The sequence below is a fragment of the Corvus cornix genome, chromosome 13 (assembly GCF_000738735.6).
Source record: "Corvus cornix cornix isolate S_Up_H32 chromosome 13, ASM73873v5, whole genome shotgun sequence".
Lineage (NCBI taxonomy): Eukaryota > Metazoa > Chordata > Aves > Passeriformes > Corvidae > Corvus > Corvus cornix.
Window position 1 is genome coordinate 10,019,672 of NC_046343.1, and position 18,458 is coordinate 10,038,129.

Consider the following 18,458-nt stretch of genomic DNA (forward strand, 5'->3'; position numbering starts at 1 on the left):
ATTTAGGTATAGTGGACATAAGCTGCAGCATCATCTGCCTCCCATCCACACAGCCCTGCCAAGGCACCTCTCCCTGCAGACATTTGTTCTTCTGAACCCCTGGCTGAGACCAATAGTAACTTATTCCATCAATGTCAGTGCTTTGGCAGTGATGATGTACACACACCGAGCACTGTTATGCTTCTGAATGAAGATGAAAGAACAAAACTGTCAGGGGAGTCAAACTGAGTCAGGGGAACAGGGCTTGTGCTGTCTGTGGGTGCCAGCACATATTACAGCAGCCCTGATGGAGCAAATGGGTACCCCACTGAAGGAGAAGCTGTACTCACCCTCTCCAGGTCTTGCCTGAGGTGCATGAAGAGCTTTAAGCGTCGGTAGAGAACATCCTGCTCTTGCTGAGCCAGGTTGTCCACTTCATCTGTTTTTGGTGTCAGCAGCGGTTTGTTGGAGTTCGCTTTCCTCTTCAGCTTCCAGTACTGGTAGACAAAATCCACCAGTGATTCACTTAAGTCAAGGTTCTCTGCCACCTCTGAAGGCTTCACGAGCTCATAGAAGTCCTCCTCCAGCTGCTGGAGCTTCTGCTTCCGCAGCGTGACCTTCTCCAAGTCCAGCTGGGCTTGGTCGGGCTCTGTCCGTGCCTCCTCGGGCAACTTGGTGGCCCCAGTGCTGTGCTCAAGGCAGAAGGACTTGAACTTCACTTCATCGTTGTCTGCAAGGATAGTCCGCATGTCGAGGTTGTGGTCAAAGGCGCAGGTGACGTGGAACGCGGTGACACAGGCGGGCATGGAGCACTGCGGGAGAAGGACAGGGCTCAGGGCCAGGGCCAGGCACCCATCGCTGAGGGGACACTCACCAACGCAACAGGGGCATACCATAAACCCAGGGAGACCATCAGGGTGACACTTGCCATGAAGTGATGGATGCTCCACAACAGGAATTCCTGATGGAGGAACACCTATACTGCCCCAGTCGTAGAGACCTGAGGGCCCAACACCACAAACCCGAGCAGAAGAATCCCAGGGTTCAAGAGGTGGCATTTTCCCACCTTACCTTTTTTAATCCACCTCTGTAATGGGCCCTGCTCGTCTCTCACCTATCAGGAGCCTCCAATGGTTCTTCCAACAACACATGTCAAAAGCCAAAGAACAGCATGGGCCAATGGGATGCTTCAAGACTGTCAACGGATTTCTCTCCTGATGGAGAAATGCTCACCTGTATTTCACCCTCAAGCTACTCCCCCTCTATTACCACATCTAAAGCCAATATGCCACTTTTATTGGAAGCATACAGAACATGGCAAGGTTTAGGAATGAACATGGGATCTAAGAAGCAGCCAATGCTCCTGAATGCCTTCCTTCTCTAGAAATTACACAGCCTCTAACTAGCTCCATTTAAAAAAGAAAGCAAAAGGCAACTGGAGCAAAACATCACAAAATTAATGTTTTAGAGCTTGTACAGTGGCTACAATGTTGTCAGAGTTCCATCAGACCAATTTTTAAATGTTTTTCCAACTTACCTCAGGCTAAATTACTTTGGATCCCACAGGCAACAAATCTCAGCCTGGTGTCCCACAGAGGAACTCCCACCAGCTAGTGCTATGCCTGTGTCCATGTCAGCAGCTTCTCCCCCTCTACTCATTAACTGTAGAGTGTCAGGTAATTATTTCAACCATAACCCATAAGAAATCAGTCTATTCCAGATGCTAATGACCAGTTAAACTGCAATAATGAGACATCTTAAGTGGGCTATTACTGTAGGCACTAGTTTGGCGTTAATAGAAGAATTGTTCTTGTGGGGGATGAAGATGCACTTGTGGCCTGAAGGACCAGGTGGAGGCATGTGAAATTTCCTGAATGTTGATGACAAACCATTTGGTTTTACTGGGGCTCTGCTGCACCTTGATTCTCAAAAAGAAAAATATATTCTGATAGTAGTTGAGGAACAGAAGTTTTACAGCTTTTTATCATCATCCTATCCATCAGCCCTGAATCATGCTCAGGCACCCAGCGGTGAACTTTTGATGTTGCTGCTTTTAGGTATTTTTCTTTGACTTTTTAAATGAGTCTGCTGGTGCTAAAGCAGCTGCCAGGACCAAGAAAAGCACAGGCAAGAACTGTCCAAATCCTTCACTTACAGAGCACTCAAGGCCCTGCTCCAAAGCCTCAGGGAGCAGTGGGAAGAGCTGGATGCATCTCTGGCTGTACGAGCACAGCTCTAGGCAGCAATGATGGGCACTAACTCCCGCAGGCACCACAAGCAAGCAGATTATGAACTCTGACACCGTGTTTATCCTCTTTAAAAATGGCCATTTGGTCCTAATTTCAGTCTGAAATTGTTCATGGAAAATAGCTGGTAACTTGCAAACCTCGACTCCCTCTGCTAGGCTTGCTGGCACTCGCTTGGAGCCATTGTGAGGGACCCACTGATGCTCCCTGTGCCAGCCCAGGGCACTCACCACCACAGTGGGCAAAGGGTGCCTGCCTTGCCACCCTGGCCATCCCCTGGGACAAGCCCTGTCACAGCCACCCACGCAGCTGAAGCACCGGCTCCGTTCTCAAGTATTTATTTTTGGCAACAAATGAGGGACAGAGGGAACCCAGCCTGACTTGAAGCTTCCAGATTTACTCAGGGCAGTCAGTATATCACACACTGGCTTTTAAAGAACACACAGTGGTGTCCCTTCCCTTCTGTTTCTGCCATCAGTGCTAAAAACAGCATTAACAACACTCCCATGTCTTCTGCCAGGACAGTGTCCTGCTAACAGGAATGACCATCACTCCACCTTAGGAATAAAGCAAATCCAATGACATTCATCCTGGATCTCTCTACTCCAACAGATGGCAAGCAGCACTTGTCAGAAACTGTGCCCAAAATGCAAACAGAAAATAATTAGGCAGCTCAGCTGACAGGGCAACAAAGAAAGATACCTGGTTGGCCAGAGCAACTGAGGGACCCTGGATAAACTAACAATAAAAACATATTGATCCATCCCGGAATGGCGTTGGAATGAAGCCACTTGTGGCGGGACGGAGTGATCTGCCACACAGAATAAACCAGGCTCAAAAGAATAGAGCAGTCCCTGCTTTGTTATTGACTGTGCTTCATTATCTTACAGCACCTTTCATTCAAGGATTTCAGCACACTTTGCTTATCCAGGCAAATCCATTCCCAAACAAAATTCTGAGAGAGAGAGGGTAAAACTGCCCCAGAGATTTAATGTGGGCTCTTAATTAGTCCTCAAATCACTCTTACTGGGAAGAAACAGAGATGATTTTAGTTGCCAAGGACATTCAAACAGAAGTTTAGCAGCTTGCAGTGGTGCTCTGCTGCAGTTTGGGGCTGGAGGGGAAGGAAGCAGCTCCTCCAACAGACCTGCGAGGGGAGCTCAGGAAGGAAAAATTAATTACCGGTGCTGAACACTGGCCAAGCCATCAGACACAACACTTCTGCATCCTTAAAAAACTACCATGTGATTTTTTGTGACCACAGATGGTCTGGAGCCTGGTAGAGCTTCTCAGCTGAAAAAGGCAATTTCAGCCTCACAGACTCCTCGGAGGATGCGGGGCAGAGGATGGCTGGGACTGGGGCAGCATGGGCAACACACTCTGCTCTCATCCCTGATGCCACGTGCTGCCTTTTCAGGACTACAGGCAGAAGACAGCTTTGGGAACCACCAATTATCCCAGTGGCTTGCTCAATGGGAGAGGGCGGCAGTGGGCAGAGAAGTGATGATGAATGGGGGAGTGATGGAGAACATTTCCAAGGGCTTTTTCTCCAAAAAATGACAACAAATAGAAAGCTGGAAGATGATGACAGCAGAAGATTGTGCCCTTTGGAGAAGCTTGCCAGCGACCAAGAGAGCCCTGGCATTCTGTGCTGCCTCGGTGAGCTCTTCCAGACACTCTGACAAGTGAGGAGGAGGGAGCAGAGTCCCAAAAAAGCATGGTCAGGACTCAGGCTGCACCAGAGCCTAGCTCCTGGCACTCTCTTTTCCATCTCAGAAATGCAAACAAGAAAATTCCTCCTGCATTTTGAGCTCTCTGGCATCTCCTGATGTCTGACCACAAGAACCACCATGAAGTAATGCCTTCCTCTTAACAGGAGTCAGGCAAAGGGTGTCTTCAGAGCTGCATCCCTGCACCGCAGTATTTTTGGCTCAGTTACGGTCACACTGAGTTACACCGGGCTCACAGCTCTGTACCATAAAGCAGGGGTTGAGTTACATGCAGCAGCAAGGGCAGAGGCACAGACAGCAGTGCAGAGCCCTTCCTCGGGCTTCTTTGAGTTTCTTTCCCTTTTGATAGTCAAATTCGGATGGGGAAAAACACCTCCACACACAGAGGTCCCTACAAAGATTTCTTGTGCTTGTCTCTGCAAATGTGGCTGAGGTGGGTGTTTTCTCAAGCTGCAGTGCTGCCTCTGAGATGCCCTGCTGGGATGACAGTCTTCTACTCCTCCAGCCTGCCTCCCAGATTTCACCTTCATAAAACCCACTTGGCCACTTGGAAATCCCCTCCTGGAAGCAACTTCCTTCTTTCCCCAGACCTGCCCACCTGCAGCACCTGATTGCTGCTGCCAGAAACAAACACCCAGTGCTTTTGCAGAAAACAAACTCCTCCTTTCAGAGCTGGGTCACAAACCCAAAATGCTGACGAAGGTAGATCCCACCTGTATAAACAGGCACTAGCAAAAATATGCTCCATAAAATATGCTCCACAAAATACGCTCCATAAACATGAGCTTTCAAAACAGAGCTCTTTACCACTGATGAGTACAGAGCATATTTACTTACCTGTGGATGTTAATTTACCCCATAAATCCTTAAATAAAGGCACTGCCTGCTTTTTTTTCACTTCTCCCCCTTTTCCTTGAAGTAAAACCATCCCGCACACAACAGGGTGGCCTCAGCAAATGCTCCAGTGACAATCTCATGAAGACTTATAAACCATGAGCTGCCAGCACATGAGGCAGCAAGGCTCCTGTTCCATCTCAGGTGACCTTTAATGCAAATCCATTCAGTCCCCGGGATCTCACGGCTCCCATGTCATGATGGCACTAAGAGGATGAAGCCTGAGAGACACTGAATTCTTTTTGATGCTGCCAAGCCTGTTTGCTTCCTTCCCTGCCCCTCTGTTCTTTGAAAGCAGTTGCCATTCTGACACAGTATCTCCATCTGGCAGGGTGAATAAGCACCCAGAGCCATCAAAAAAATGAGTCAATGCGACAGATTTAAAGAAGTATTGTGAGATTTCATTTCAAACTATGGGGATTACTTTTAAATAGCTCCCTTTAAAGAACTAAACCCAAGACGACAGCACAAACACAGCAGAGCCTGCAGAGCTCCATCCCTGCTGTCCTTCTGCCACCAGCCAGCAGCTCCTGATCCATCTGAAAAGAGAATGTCTGTCCCTCCTGTTGTGGGGAAGGTGGGCAATCAGGTATCCGCAGTGGTTTGATTAGGTGTAGCAAAACAGAGAATGCGGAAATGTAATACATGGTAAGTACTTTATTTTCCAAGCCAGCAGGCCAGTGAGGACTATCCAACCCTGGTGCACCCTGATATCCCCCCAGCTGAAAGGCTGACCCCCTGAGGTTTGTGAAATACTTGGATTATGTATCCCATGAGCATCTCACTTTCCTGGCAGCCTCATAAAGCCCATCTCCTGGAGGTTTCTGATCCAAACCAAGGTCACTTGCAGTCCCAGTAATTAGTTTCACTACAGCAACACCGCTGTGTTATGCAAAGAAAGTTAATCTAGATTTCTAGCACTCAGTGCATTAAATGATTGCAAACAACATCTGATGATGCCTCACAAGCTCTTGTTATTAGGTTTACTCAGAACAGAAATAAGCCTCATTCAGACCCTGTCCTTCAGCATCTCAAGATTCTCCAGTGGCTAATACAGGTACAGCCCCAGAGGTCTGAGTTTCTTCAGTGCCAAGTTACATACCTGAATGCATGTCCCAGTGCACTCCTTGCAGAGGCTGCAGGACAAAGCCCATCTGCTTGCTGGGATATGTGAGATCTTCGTAATGGGTTCCATTTTTTCAGGACATCCAATGCTAACCTGACCACAAGATAGAAGACAAGTTGTAAATACTGGCTACAGTCCCAAATCTCCTACAAGGGGCAGTCTGAATGAGGGATGGATTCTATTTCTTACTCTTCAATGTCACTTGTAATTTGGAAAAAAAACCCCAAACCCCCAAAACCAGAAACAAATCTGGATGAATACTGGTTTTTCCTCTGCATAAATTCCTCATCTGAGGTGTATCTCCGACAGGCATATAATACTAGCTTTACTCTGTTCAGAGGTATGCCCCCCACCCCTGTGGCCTTGCACCCTAATACTCTGCCCTCCCTTAATAGGGTGCCCCTTGGCTGCTCATTAAACACACAGCCTGATAACTGCCTGGCATTGTGTCTCTGGCACAGCTTGACGAGCCAAACTTCATTTGATATCTACACCATTAATGAACACCCTGGGTCAAGACCTGAAACCAGGACTGTGCCCACCCATGTATCAGGAGGAGGCTGGAAAACATCTCACTTCAGGTATCCATAAGGCACAGCTAACGTGGACCCATTTCGTCCCGCTCCGGGTGGGTTTCAGCGCCCCGCCCCTCTTGGGGCACAGCAGACACTTGGGCTGAACACCGAGGGCGCAGGTCCGGCACAGCCAGCTCCCGATGGGGACCTTCAGGATGCCATAGCACGCCTGTGGAGACACGAGGGACGAGGGTTAATCCCAGCAGCCCAGGATGAACATCCTCCCAGACCTCCTCCGTCACTCCCACCTTTCTCACTGCCGCTGCATCCCAATAAACAGCAGACTCAACGCAGCGCCAAAGCCACAGACAGTGAGCTGAAGTTCTCCCTTACTACCTTCCCTGCTTTCACATGGATGCTCATGGCAGATCAGTGTGCCCTGGATTTTAATTAAAAGCTAAGTATAAAAACGTGCCATGTATCATGGCAAGCACCTGCCTGGCTCCAGGCTGGGCATGGGCAGAGCCCCCACCAGCAGCAGCTCTGTGGTGCACTCATCTGCCTGCTCACGTCCTGCCCGTTCCTGACCCATGATGACTCGGAAAAGTAAGAAATGCTGTGTAAGAAATCTTCTGAGGTCACAGAGGGCTGAAAAGCCACAAGCCCATGATTGAGAAAGTTGACCACACTGGTTACAGACACCGCACAGCCCAAAGGGGAAGCAAAAATAACTACGGAAAGGTAAAAAGGGGAAGCCAATAGTCATGAATGTAAATGAGACAGGAGCAACCAAAAAGGATAATAATTCTTAAGGATGACACATCTAAAGGGGGCACAGACAAGTCTCCAGCCAAGAGAGTGAGAACTGAAAGACTCGGGATGCCCATGGAGTTCCCTGACCTGCTGTGGTAACGCAGGACACCGAGCAGCCAAAGTGTTTCATAAATATTTCTCTTGCGTACTTGGGGAAGAGCCAAATGATAAGCTGTATCCCATAATGAAAAAATACTTTCCACTTTGACCATAATTTATGACTTTATTAAACAGCTACTACTAAAGCTAGACAGTTTTTAACTGGCAGGTCCTGATAACTCACACTTAAAGGGTTTTCAGAGGGCAACACACACTGCCTGGGGCACTAACACAGGGCTGTGTCACTATTTAAAGCAAGGAAATGTAATTAATCCTACATCTGGCTGCTCTGACATCCCTGCAGAGGGCAAGCAGCCAGCGTTGACAAGGACCCCCAGCACGGGTGGCTGCAAACTGAGCCCAGGCATTCATCAGCTCCATTTCTTGAAGTTTACCCCCAAAAAGAATCACTTTTCCTCCTGCTGCTGCAGGTCATTGATACTCCAAGTGCCAGTGCTGCAGGTGGGGACAGGAACAGAGGGGGCACACAGAGATGTGTGAGTGTGGGAAAAGCACATCTTCAGTCTTTACTGGCCAAGAACAGACTATAACACGGCTTTTGGTTGCCCCAAATCACAAACTGACTCTTATAGTGATTTCCAAGGGGAAAAAGCCAGTTTGTGAACAGATTATTGGAATAACAAGGAATTAAGAAAGGAAATATTATTGCTATGAGTCTACACAGTTTAAAGAGACTTAACTGTGTGTTTCACAGTGTCTCCAAATCTGACAGATCAATAATTTCCGGAACACAGTTGTATAAAACATGTGATTTAGTGCCAGTCAAGAATCAGCCTGATACGTACTACCAGCAGAATGAACTGGCAGACTGATCTCAAAATCCAGGGGAAAGCAGGAATTATGACCAGGTGCCCATCACTAGCAGATTCTTGGATCTTGGTTATTTATTTCTAGTGATTTTAGTGCAGCTGAAGGTGCAGTTCTGCTCCTGAGAAGCAAATACAGGGCTTCTGTCCCAGACAAGGAGCGGCTCTAGAAACAAGGTGCATTATCAGCTAAACACACTCTTCCAAGTCCAGCACCAGGCAGAAGGTGTTCCAGAACCATGAAGCCAGAGGAATGCTGAATAGGAGCAGAGCAGCTATTTTTATTGCTGCGTCTCTCTGGGGTGCAACATCACTGAGAACAAGATGCCAAAAAACCAAGGAGGACGCCAAGCCATAGACAAGCTTGGTGTGGTCCACGGAACAGAAGGCAGGTTCAGCCATGTGCCCACACCAGGGAAAGGGAATTCAGTGATGACAGGCCCATGGCATGGTGGCTGGAAACTGGAGGTGGATCATTCCCATGCTAAACAGAAGTGTGATGCTGTCACTGTGAGAGCAATGAACTGTGATTTAGCAGCGGGGGGCACAGTTCCACCTCGCTGACAATCTGAAAAGGATGACTGCATGTGCTTTCTAAAAGCTTCACTCCATAGGAATTAATTAATAGCAAGCCTCATGGGCTTGTGATACGCAGATGAGTACAACAGTATCTCCTGGCACCGTAACCCACCACCATGTCTTGGGCCCCTTCCCGATGGGATGCAGGAGGACACGGCATGGCTCTGGTGAAGCCCATGGCACCAGCACCCATATGCCCGCAGGAAAGCCTCATTCCCAGCAGGTTTTGGATGTGGTGTTGGCAAAGGCACGGTGCAGGTTAGATAACTGTGATGCCACACAACACCCTGAACTGTGGCTCTGGACTTTGCGGCTTAGGGTGTAAATCGAGGCACAGATTAAATCACGAGCAGCTTATGGGCTGGCAAAGGGCTTAGGGCTGGACTTTGCTCCCTGAAAACAACTGAAAATCCCTCTTTTCTTCCAACAGCCTTAAAATCCAGGCTGCTGTGTCCCCTTCTGCAGCACTGGGGCTGCTGCTTGAAGTGGAGCCCACAGGGTGCCACAGCTCCCCGAGTCCTGCTGTGGCTCACAGCCTGACATTGTCACTTGGGCTTGATAAAAAAGAACCCAAGACAAAAAAAATACCCCGAACCCAACCCTGAATCATTCTGGTATTTTGTGGAATCTGATTCACTGATGGAAACCATTCAAAACACCCACCTCCGGCAACTATAGATATCTCCAGTGCTCTCCCACCTCCAGGAAGCACTGATGGAAAAGCTGCCCAAAAGATGAGCAAATGGCTCTCTTTAGAACTAAAAAACCCAAAACGGTTCACACAGAGGGTGAAGCCCAGGTGCTGCTGCTGCCATCCCAGCACCACATAGTGCTTCCCCTCAAAGCACAACCAGTAAAACCTCCCTGGGTCCATGAGGGACCCAGGAGACACTCACGTGGCTGCCTTCCCCTTGTCAAGGTTTCCCCAAAAGCAGGAGCCCACAGACCCCCCCCCAGCAAGGGCTTGAAGCATTTGCACTCAATTCTAAAAATAAAATTATTTTCCTCCAAGCTGCTGCTTCCCCATGCTCACACAGTGGGGAAGCTGGGACAGAAACCCTGCAATGTGAGACAGCACTGGTGGAGCTGGAAGGTCCAACCACCCCCCAGATAAAGCAGAGGAAGAGAAGGCTAGGGGGTCTGTGCAAGCCCACCCCTGTGGTGAGCACGGGACTGCAGACCCACATCCCAGCCAGCCACTAGCCAAGTCCTGCACACAGTGCTAGTCACCCCAGGGTGCTAAAGATCCCACTGGGGAGCAAAAAAATGGGGTAAAGAAGAATAAGCACATTAAAGAATGAGGAGACATAAAATATTACAGAGACCAGAGAATAAGGAGGAAGGGGCAATTCAACTTCTGGCTGTGTGTTTCTGTGGGCACTTATAAATGGTTAGGACTAAGAAAGTAAGAAAAACAAATTTGCTATCAGCCAGCTATCCCAGACCCCACTGCTATCCCCACTCCACCGGAGCCACACTGGGGATTTAGGAAGGAAGGAGTCTACAGCAGCCCAGGGGAGCGGCTGGGTGGGGATGGGAGGAACCCGGAGGAGGAGGGTACCAGAGTGTGATGAGCAGAGCCAAGCGCTGCCACCCGCCCTGCAGCCGGGGCTCACCTGGTGCACGCAGACATTGCACTTGTCACAAAACACCATCTCGTTGCCGTCCTCCCCCTCTGGTGAGCGGCACACGTCACACACCACGTCCTCATCGTACTCGATGCCCAAACCCTCCTCAGTCTCGATGGCGATGTTCATGTTCTCGTAGCACATGGTCTCCAGCTCCTCCAGCACTCGCTCCAGGGTGATCTCGTCCAGCTCGGGCTTTTCTGCAATGCAGAAGGCAGAGCATGAAGGCAAAGCCACTGATGCAGCTCCAGCACAGGCGCCCACCCGCTTTTGGGGAGCGTTTTGCCAGGGGCTGAGCATTTCAGATGGCAACTCAAGAGGCAAATCCCCAGCGACGGTAAAAGCAGCGATTCGGAAAACGGCTACTCCTAACTCGGGATGCAGTTTATATTTCATAGACAGTAACAAAATATTGCTGCTGGCTGAGAGGAAGGAAACCCATTCAGCTGAAGCAATGCGGATAATTGGGGCTGACAGTTTAAATGTTCAAGGAGACAAGTTTTGCAAAGATGCTTTCTGCAGCGAGGGCTCAGACAAGCTTTGGCAACACAAAGTCAATGCTTTAATTGTTAAGACTGAAAATCGACCATTTTAAGGCCAATTAAATGGAAGAGTAAAACCAAAGCCAAAGGCAGAAATTAAGGATAAACAAGGGGGTTTTTTGTGTTTGGGTTTAGTGAAATCAGGAGGTCAGACCCAGGTGGGTCTTTTGCTACCCCCATACCAGGACCTGTAATGGAGAGAGGTGGCAGAGATGCTTTACCAGAGCTTTCTCCACAGAGACAACCAGGAATATAAGGTCAATAACCAAGAGAGTTTTTTTAGCGCAGAAATCCCTAGCAGTGGTATACCCAGCTGCCTTCAGATGGGGCATGCTGCTGCCAGGAGCTCAGCAGCCCCAAAATGGTGCCACACTGAAGGCTGGTCCCCGAAGTGCTTCCTCCCACCTACACACAAAGATCCTGGTGCCACAAACGCAATGTGAGGTCACTCCAGGCAAGGAAAAAAATCTGTCATCAGCAGCAGTAAGGTTCTCTGTGAAGCGTTATAGGCAGAGTTAAGCCCCCACCATACCCTGTCTCCCAATGAGCACTATCTCATCAGAGGAGAAGGCACGGAGACAACAACAGAAGTACCAGCAGGATGCAATACAAAACAATTAGACTTTGCAGTTAGTTAGCGTGAATTATCCACAACTGGCCAGACAGTAGAGGAACACGACCCAAACTGTTGTCCACCCTCCTTGATGCAAAGCAATGGGAGAAAATACCTCATTTATGAGCAGAGACGGAGAAAAAAAGGCTTGAGGAAGAACCCATAAGGAGCAGTTATTAATTAAATATTCTGAGAAATATTTGGCATCCTGGGCATCTCTCAAGCCACAGTATGATGCCCCTGTCCTGGGCTGAACTCTGGGCTGCTGAAAAGCCCCCAGGGATGGGGGTGCAGGGGTCCCAGCACCTCTGGCTGGATGGGGCTGGCAGAGGCTGCATCTTTTCCCCCACAGCCACTGACCAACTGAAAAAACTCTGTCAAGGGGGAAAGCAACACATAGGCGGGCTCAGCAAGCAAACATGCCATTGTCTGCCTTTTTAAGCTCTTCCCCAATGTTTCACTGGCACGGTTTCCCTTGGCTTGACAAGTCTCTGCAAACATCCAGCCTGGCATTTTACACGTCTATGTCGAGTCTGAGATACCATCTAAGACAGACACCACTGTTCCCTATCACAGCCCTTTCAAGAGCTTGGGCTGCTGTGCTGCAACATGCCAAGGAACCTGCTGATACCTGTTTGATTCCGGAGCAGCCCCGGCGATAGGTGCAGGATCTCAGCCCCAGGCTGGCACAGGCTGCCTGGGACCTCTGGAGCTCAGCAATGCAAAGCATCCTGCACGTGCACAGCGAGTTCTGAGCACCAGGGCTGGGATGGAGCCACCATCTTGCTCTTGGCATAGTGCCGGTTGGAGGCGGCAGGTCAGGAAGCACAAAATCATGGAAACGTGGAACGGTTTGGGCTGGAAGGGACCTTGAAGATCTTCTTGTTCCAACACCCCTCCATAGGGAGGGACAACTTCCACTATCCCAGGTTGCTCCAAGCCCTGTCCAACCTGAACTTGAACACTTCCAGGGATGGGGCATTCACAGCTTCTCTGGGCAACCTGTGCCAGAGCCTCATCACCCTCACAAGGAAAAATTTCTTCCCCATATCTAACCTAAATCGATCAATCCTCTTTCAACTCAAAGCCATTCCCCCTTGTCCCATCACTGCCTGCATGTTACAGAGAAAGCCAGAGCATTATTTTTGCCTTAATGGAGTCCCTTTATAAACACACCACCTGAGGTGCACTTGCTCAACATGACTTCATATGAGTATTAAACCAGTCCAGCAAGAATATCCTCCTCTTGGTCAGGGTTTCAACTTCCCATCTGTGACTATGAGCCTGGGCACCAGAGTGTCAGTCTGGAGTAACTCCATTCCTCCCAACCTGTCAGGCTCTGCTCTTCTAGAAAGCAAAATGACCATCAAGGTGTTCCCAGTGCTTTTCCCCATACACTTTCCAGAGCTGCCCTGTGCTCATGGGAGAGGGCTGGCAGCTGCAGGCAGCATGAGGAAGGAAAGGAAGGGTGTTTTCCACAGGAATCATGAACCCAACCTTGCCCAGGGTCAGGGTCACGCTGGCATTGCCACTGTCCCACTTCATCTCAAGTGGAAAGAATCAGCACCCATCCTACCTCCTGAATTTTCCATCATCACCTGGTTAACCCTGGGAAGAAAGTTCATGCTTTCTCAAAACTCCTGTACCAGAGGAAGACCAGAGCCAGAGGGAGACCAGCGCCTCAGTGGGGTTCCCTTATCAGCCTCTGTGCCGTGCAGCTGTTACACCATTACCTGGGGAAATATGGATCAGTCCCTCCCGCGCACACGCACGCAGGCGCTCTCACACTCCATTGAGATGTAATTACATTAGGAATGCGTTTGCCAAGCGTCATCCCAAATACCTCAGAGCTTATTGAATTGACAATTGCACTTGATGGGGATGAAGCGATTAATCGTTTATGAAACACTAAACAATGGGGCCTGGGGGTGAAGTGCTTTTTCCATTTGTGCTCCATTTATCTCCTTCTGTATCACATGAAGTTTGTGCTACTGAACTCCATTCATAAAATTGTCATCTTTTTGGCTGCAAAAACTCTCTCCTTATTGATCGTGGCCAGCTAAACAGCAAACAGAAAAATTCTCCACCAAAACACTCCCTGTGTACATGCTCAAGTGACACTGTTATTGTCCCCAGAGAAGGAAAGTAAAGACACAGACACTGATCTTGGTTACAATGCACAAATCCAGCAATGACCACATTTGGGACCATCACCAGGTCAGTGGACTCCACCTGCTAACCAAGAGAATGGTATTTTCACCTGGTTAAGGTATGCCAAGGTCTCAGGCAAGAAAACAAAGCTTTTCTGAGCCTCCACAGAGAAGGGCAGTGATAGGCATAAACTTCTTCAGAGTTTCTGTCTGGACGGACACAGGCAGAGGTGAGACTTCAATCTTATGCCAATATAATCACTGGCGATTTGAAGCCACGTTCAAAACACTGACACAGGAGGAGTATGTCCCATCACCCCTTCCAGGAGACCCCTTACACCCTTTTCCCATTAACACTGAGTGCATTAACAATGATGGGTTTTGATGTGGCCACCCAGCCTCCCTGGAATACCCTGGTATTGCCCCACAGCGGGAAGGGCTGTAATCCAGGGAATGATGCCTCCCATGGCATCTCAGACAAGAAAAACTGTCCCCTTTTTGCACAGGGCAAGATGCTGGGCAGTAGCACCTTCCCAAATAAAGGAAGCATCAGAATATGGGACTTGCTTCAGAAATGGAAGAGAAGAGGTGACAGATGATGATGCACTACAGGAGGTCTCCAGATCTTATTCATGAAAGGAAACCCTGAAGGAACTTTGCTCCAAACAAAATCTCTTCCCTGTGTGTCTGCGTCAGGGTCTGCCATGATCCCTGCAGCTCCACAGCCACCCAGCATCCCCCTTATCCCTTGGGAGGGGCCCAGCCCAACTCCACAAAGCTCAGCCCTTCCAACTGCCTGTACAGCACCTGGAATACAGAATTTAAACACTTTATCCCAAAGGGGCTGGGATTACTGGGCTGGCACCGCAGCCACAGCGCCGCGCCTGGGAGAAGTACCAGGCACATCCCTTTACACAACGCCGCCCTCCGTTATAATTATTTCTGTAATATTGTAATTTATGTGGCATGAAGGAGCAATATTCTTCTGCTAAATGAATTCTCAGCTACTCCTTGTCGTGATGTGAGCCAACTCACTGCGAGGGGAGGAAAAAAATAGCTGGAGAGCCACCTTTCACAAAATAGAGACCTATTTCTGACTGAACTGTACTCCACTAATATCAATTTACTGAAACAATAAATCCTTTCCCCCTGTGGAGAATACCTGGAGATAGAAACAGCTCATGAACAAACAGCTATAAGGACTGCAGGCTGTGCCATTCGCTGATTCACAGACTATAAACCTGGGAGTCTACTTTTCAGGAAAAATATATATATATATACAAAACCAAGCAAAATCACTGCTTTTAAAAATAATAGTAAGCAAAGGAAAGCACTTGTGAGATGATGTAGGCTTGTCTCTGACTATCTTTCAAAACCTGAGAGTGAAAGAATGACAGGTCCCTGATGGGATGGGGTGTTCACACATGGCACACAGACCACAGACTTCAGAGATCTCCCTCCAGCTCACTGTCCCTCCAGCTTGCCCCAGGCAAGTCACTTCAAACATGCCTGCTTTGGCATTTGTGGGGACACCAGCCACCCTGCCCCGGGCTGAGTGCCCCCCTGGGCACCCCAGGTCCTGTCCCAAGCATCCTTCCGGGACATCAGAGGATGACAGCCAACCACCTGAACACCACACCAGACCACCTGGGACTCCCACAGCCACTTCCAGCCCACCACCTGTAGACACACAGCCCTTGGAAGATGAAGCAATTGTACATTAATCTTTTATCAATGTTATTTATAAACAGACCCTGCATGTAAAGTGTGACCAACACACAAACAGTGAACTGAGCATCCACAGTGAAACTTACAGACATTTTGTTGCAAACACAGCCTGCTAATGCACTTAAAAGATTTACAGGAACCAATTATCACCCTTTCTGCCACCCACTGACATCAATTATTGCTCAAATTTAAGATGATGACAAAATGTTTCAGATGCCACTTTATAAGCTGCTGCCTCTCTGCAGCGATGCTTGGCTCTGACAGGGCTGTCCTAGAACACTCCTGATGAAAGCCTCCTCACCCCATCAGCAGCAAAGCTGGAGTACTGCTGGAAACTACCGCAATTACTGCCAGGAATTTATGGAAACAGCAAAACAGCAACTTGATGTAAAAACTGATTGTACTGAAAATGTGGAGGCAAAATGTCTGAAGAGTCTCCCACTGATCTCCAACCCTGATAATCTATACATTACTACATCACATGCAAACAATTAATACATTCACTTACACGTGGTATCGATTTTCTGTATCTCTAAGGGGCTAAATAAGCTCAGCTCCAGAGGCTTGTGGTGTTTTATAGAGGGGAATAGCTTCAAACTGACAGAGGGCAGGGTGAGATTGGATATTAGGGAGAAATTCTTCCCTGTGAGGGTGGGGAGGCCCTGGCACAGGTTGCCCAGAAAAGCTGTGGGTGCCCCATCCCCAGAAGTGTTCAAGGCCAGGCTGGATGGGGCTTGGAGCAACCTGGGATAGTGGAAGGTGTCCCGGCCCAAGGCAGGGGACTTGGAATGGGATGAGCTTAAGGTTCCTTCCAAACCAACCCATTCTATGATTCTGTACTGGGGTGGTCCTGCACAGTGGGACATGGACACACATTGGTGGGCGGCAGCTGCTTGGAGACAGGCTCTGCCTAGGGAGTGCCAACGTGCTGCCTCAGGGTGAAAAAGGGACTCCCAGAATCCCAAAAGGATGCAGTGGGATGGGAGCAGCCTCAGAGTGTGACACCCAGGACCGCCAGGGAGGGAAGCAGCCACTCTCTGAGGAGCAGGACTGACAGCAGCCTCTGCTCCACTGAGCACATCTTCCCCGAGGTACTCCACCGACTCCAGCTTATTTCACATCTACTTGACCAATCTCACCTCCGCTGAGGGAGGTATCATCTCATTAGTACACAGACATATCTCAAGTATGCAGCGATGAATTCCCCCTGGAGCTTCAAAAGCAATCCATGTGACCTTTGCATGTTCCTGCCATAAAATACCAGGAACACCTCCAGCTCCCAAGATAGAAGCCGTGGTGGGCATATGTGAGCAGAATACACCATATGGATTAAGTCAAGGGAATACTTAGAAAATTCGACTCTGCCTTCAGCAAAATTGATTCTGACAACAATTTTAGCAATTTCTTGAGGATTTTCCGTGTGTTTATGAAGTGCTGATCACTGCAAAAGGATCTTTCAGCCTTGGTCTTTGAAGTCTCTCTAGCTCCGCTCTTACAATACCTTTGGATTTAGTGAAGATCACAAAATACAACATAACATGTTAATATAAAAACGAAGACTTATGGCATGGCTCCTGTCTAAAAGGAAAGGCCTGTACTGCCTGGAGTGGCACGGACATTAAGCTGGCTCAGGGCTTCATTTAGCCTTCTTCAGATCCACTTTTTTTACTATCTCATATTGCAGCAGCAACAAATAAAACACTTAGGCATGCCTAAATACTGACTTCATCTCTAGCACGCAAAGGTTCTTTAAACAGCACATTTCCATCGAGTACAGCAACAGCTACTGAGGCATCTTACTGGGGGGTTTAAAACTATTTAAAGCTGTTTTATGTTTAAAACTTTTGCTTTTCATGTAAAACCTTTGCTTTCCACAGCAATTCCACTTAATTGGGAGAGGAGTCAGCAGGCAGAATGCAGAGAGCTGGAGCTATCTGGAGGTTTATCTGATCTTGGTGATAAAATTCCGTCCCTGGGGTGACCTAAAAAGGACTGGAAAAGGCATGTGCTATGTGCTACGTGGATCCACGAAAGGCGAGCTGGATGATCTCATAGGTGCTTTCCAGCTCTCCTCCCGCACATCCTCAGGAGCCAGTCAGAGATCAGGATCCTTCTTTGCCATTAAATATTTTGGGAATGACATATTGTGCCCCTGGACAGCCCAGTGACAACAGTTCAGCCAAATACCAATGAGGAATTTAAACTTCTGCCTATCTTTTAAATTAATGCTCGGAGATAACTCCTGACTCCTCTGAATGGGAGGAGAGGCTGCAGTTCTCTAGTTAAGTCATGTTAATGATCTTGGAGATTAGCAAAGCGGGTTTGGAAATCTCAGCAAGTCATTAATGGTGTCATTAATGTCAAGGGCTTCCGGGAGAAAGCACTATTTATGGACTGCCTTTGCACCAACCCAGGCAGCCACAATCCTCTTCTGCCTTGGGTGGTGAAGGGCACCCAAATCCCACCCTGGCTTTTCCCATCTGGGAAGCAGAGGGAGCAAAGTCCCTGCTCTGGCACAGCTTAGGAGCTGAGCAGCAACAGACTCGCTGTAACAGCTTTCCTCTATGAGCACCCAAACCCCATCACTTCCACGGGCAGGAAAATACATCCCCTCAAAGCAGCCTGATGACCTTCAGCCTCTATGGTGGGCACAGCTGCCATGGGTGATGTGACCATGGTCCTGCAGCCAGGAGCACCAGCTCCCATCCTGCTTCCCACCTGCCAAACCCCCAGCTCCCCACAGTGCCAGGGACGTGTTATTAATCAATGCCACATCTTTTCCTTTCCAAGTCACTGGAAAAAATGTACTAGCCCTTGCACTGCTAAAGAAGTTGGGAGGACTGAGGGAGGGGGCAAGGTACCAGAATCCATTGGGCTGAAGCTTCACATGCCAAACACTGGTTTTGAGAGCTACTCTCCCCCCAACATATTTAAGGCTCAGCCAGTAATGACAGTGCTCCCTCAGCAACAGGAATGGGCTGGAGAAGCA

General features: G+C 48.7%; 1 protein-coding gene across 4 annotated transcripts in view; it reads right to left on the minus strand.

Annotated features, from left to right (window-relative positions):
* The window catches only part of JADE2 (jade family PHD finger 2), a 72,466-nt gene that overhangs the window by 15,136 nt on the left and 38,872 nt on the right, over positions 1-18,458 (minus strand). For all 4 annotated transcript variants that reach the window (XM_039559461.1, XM_010390674.4, XM_039559459.1 and 1 more), the window contains 4 exons: positions 10,425-10,636; positions 6,552-6,719; positions 5,952-6,068; positions 330-791 (listed from right to left, as the gene is read on the minus strand). In XM_039559461.1, coding sequence (XP_039415395.1) covers positions 330-791; positions 5,952-6,068; positions 6,552-6,719; positions 10,425-10,636 — 959 coding nt within the window. The remainder of the gene's footprint in view (positions 1-329; positions 792-5,951; positions 6,069-6,551; positions 6,720-10,424; positions 10,637-18,458) is intronic.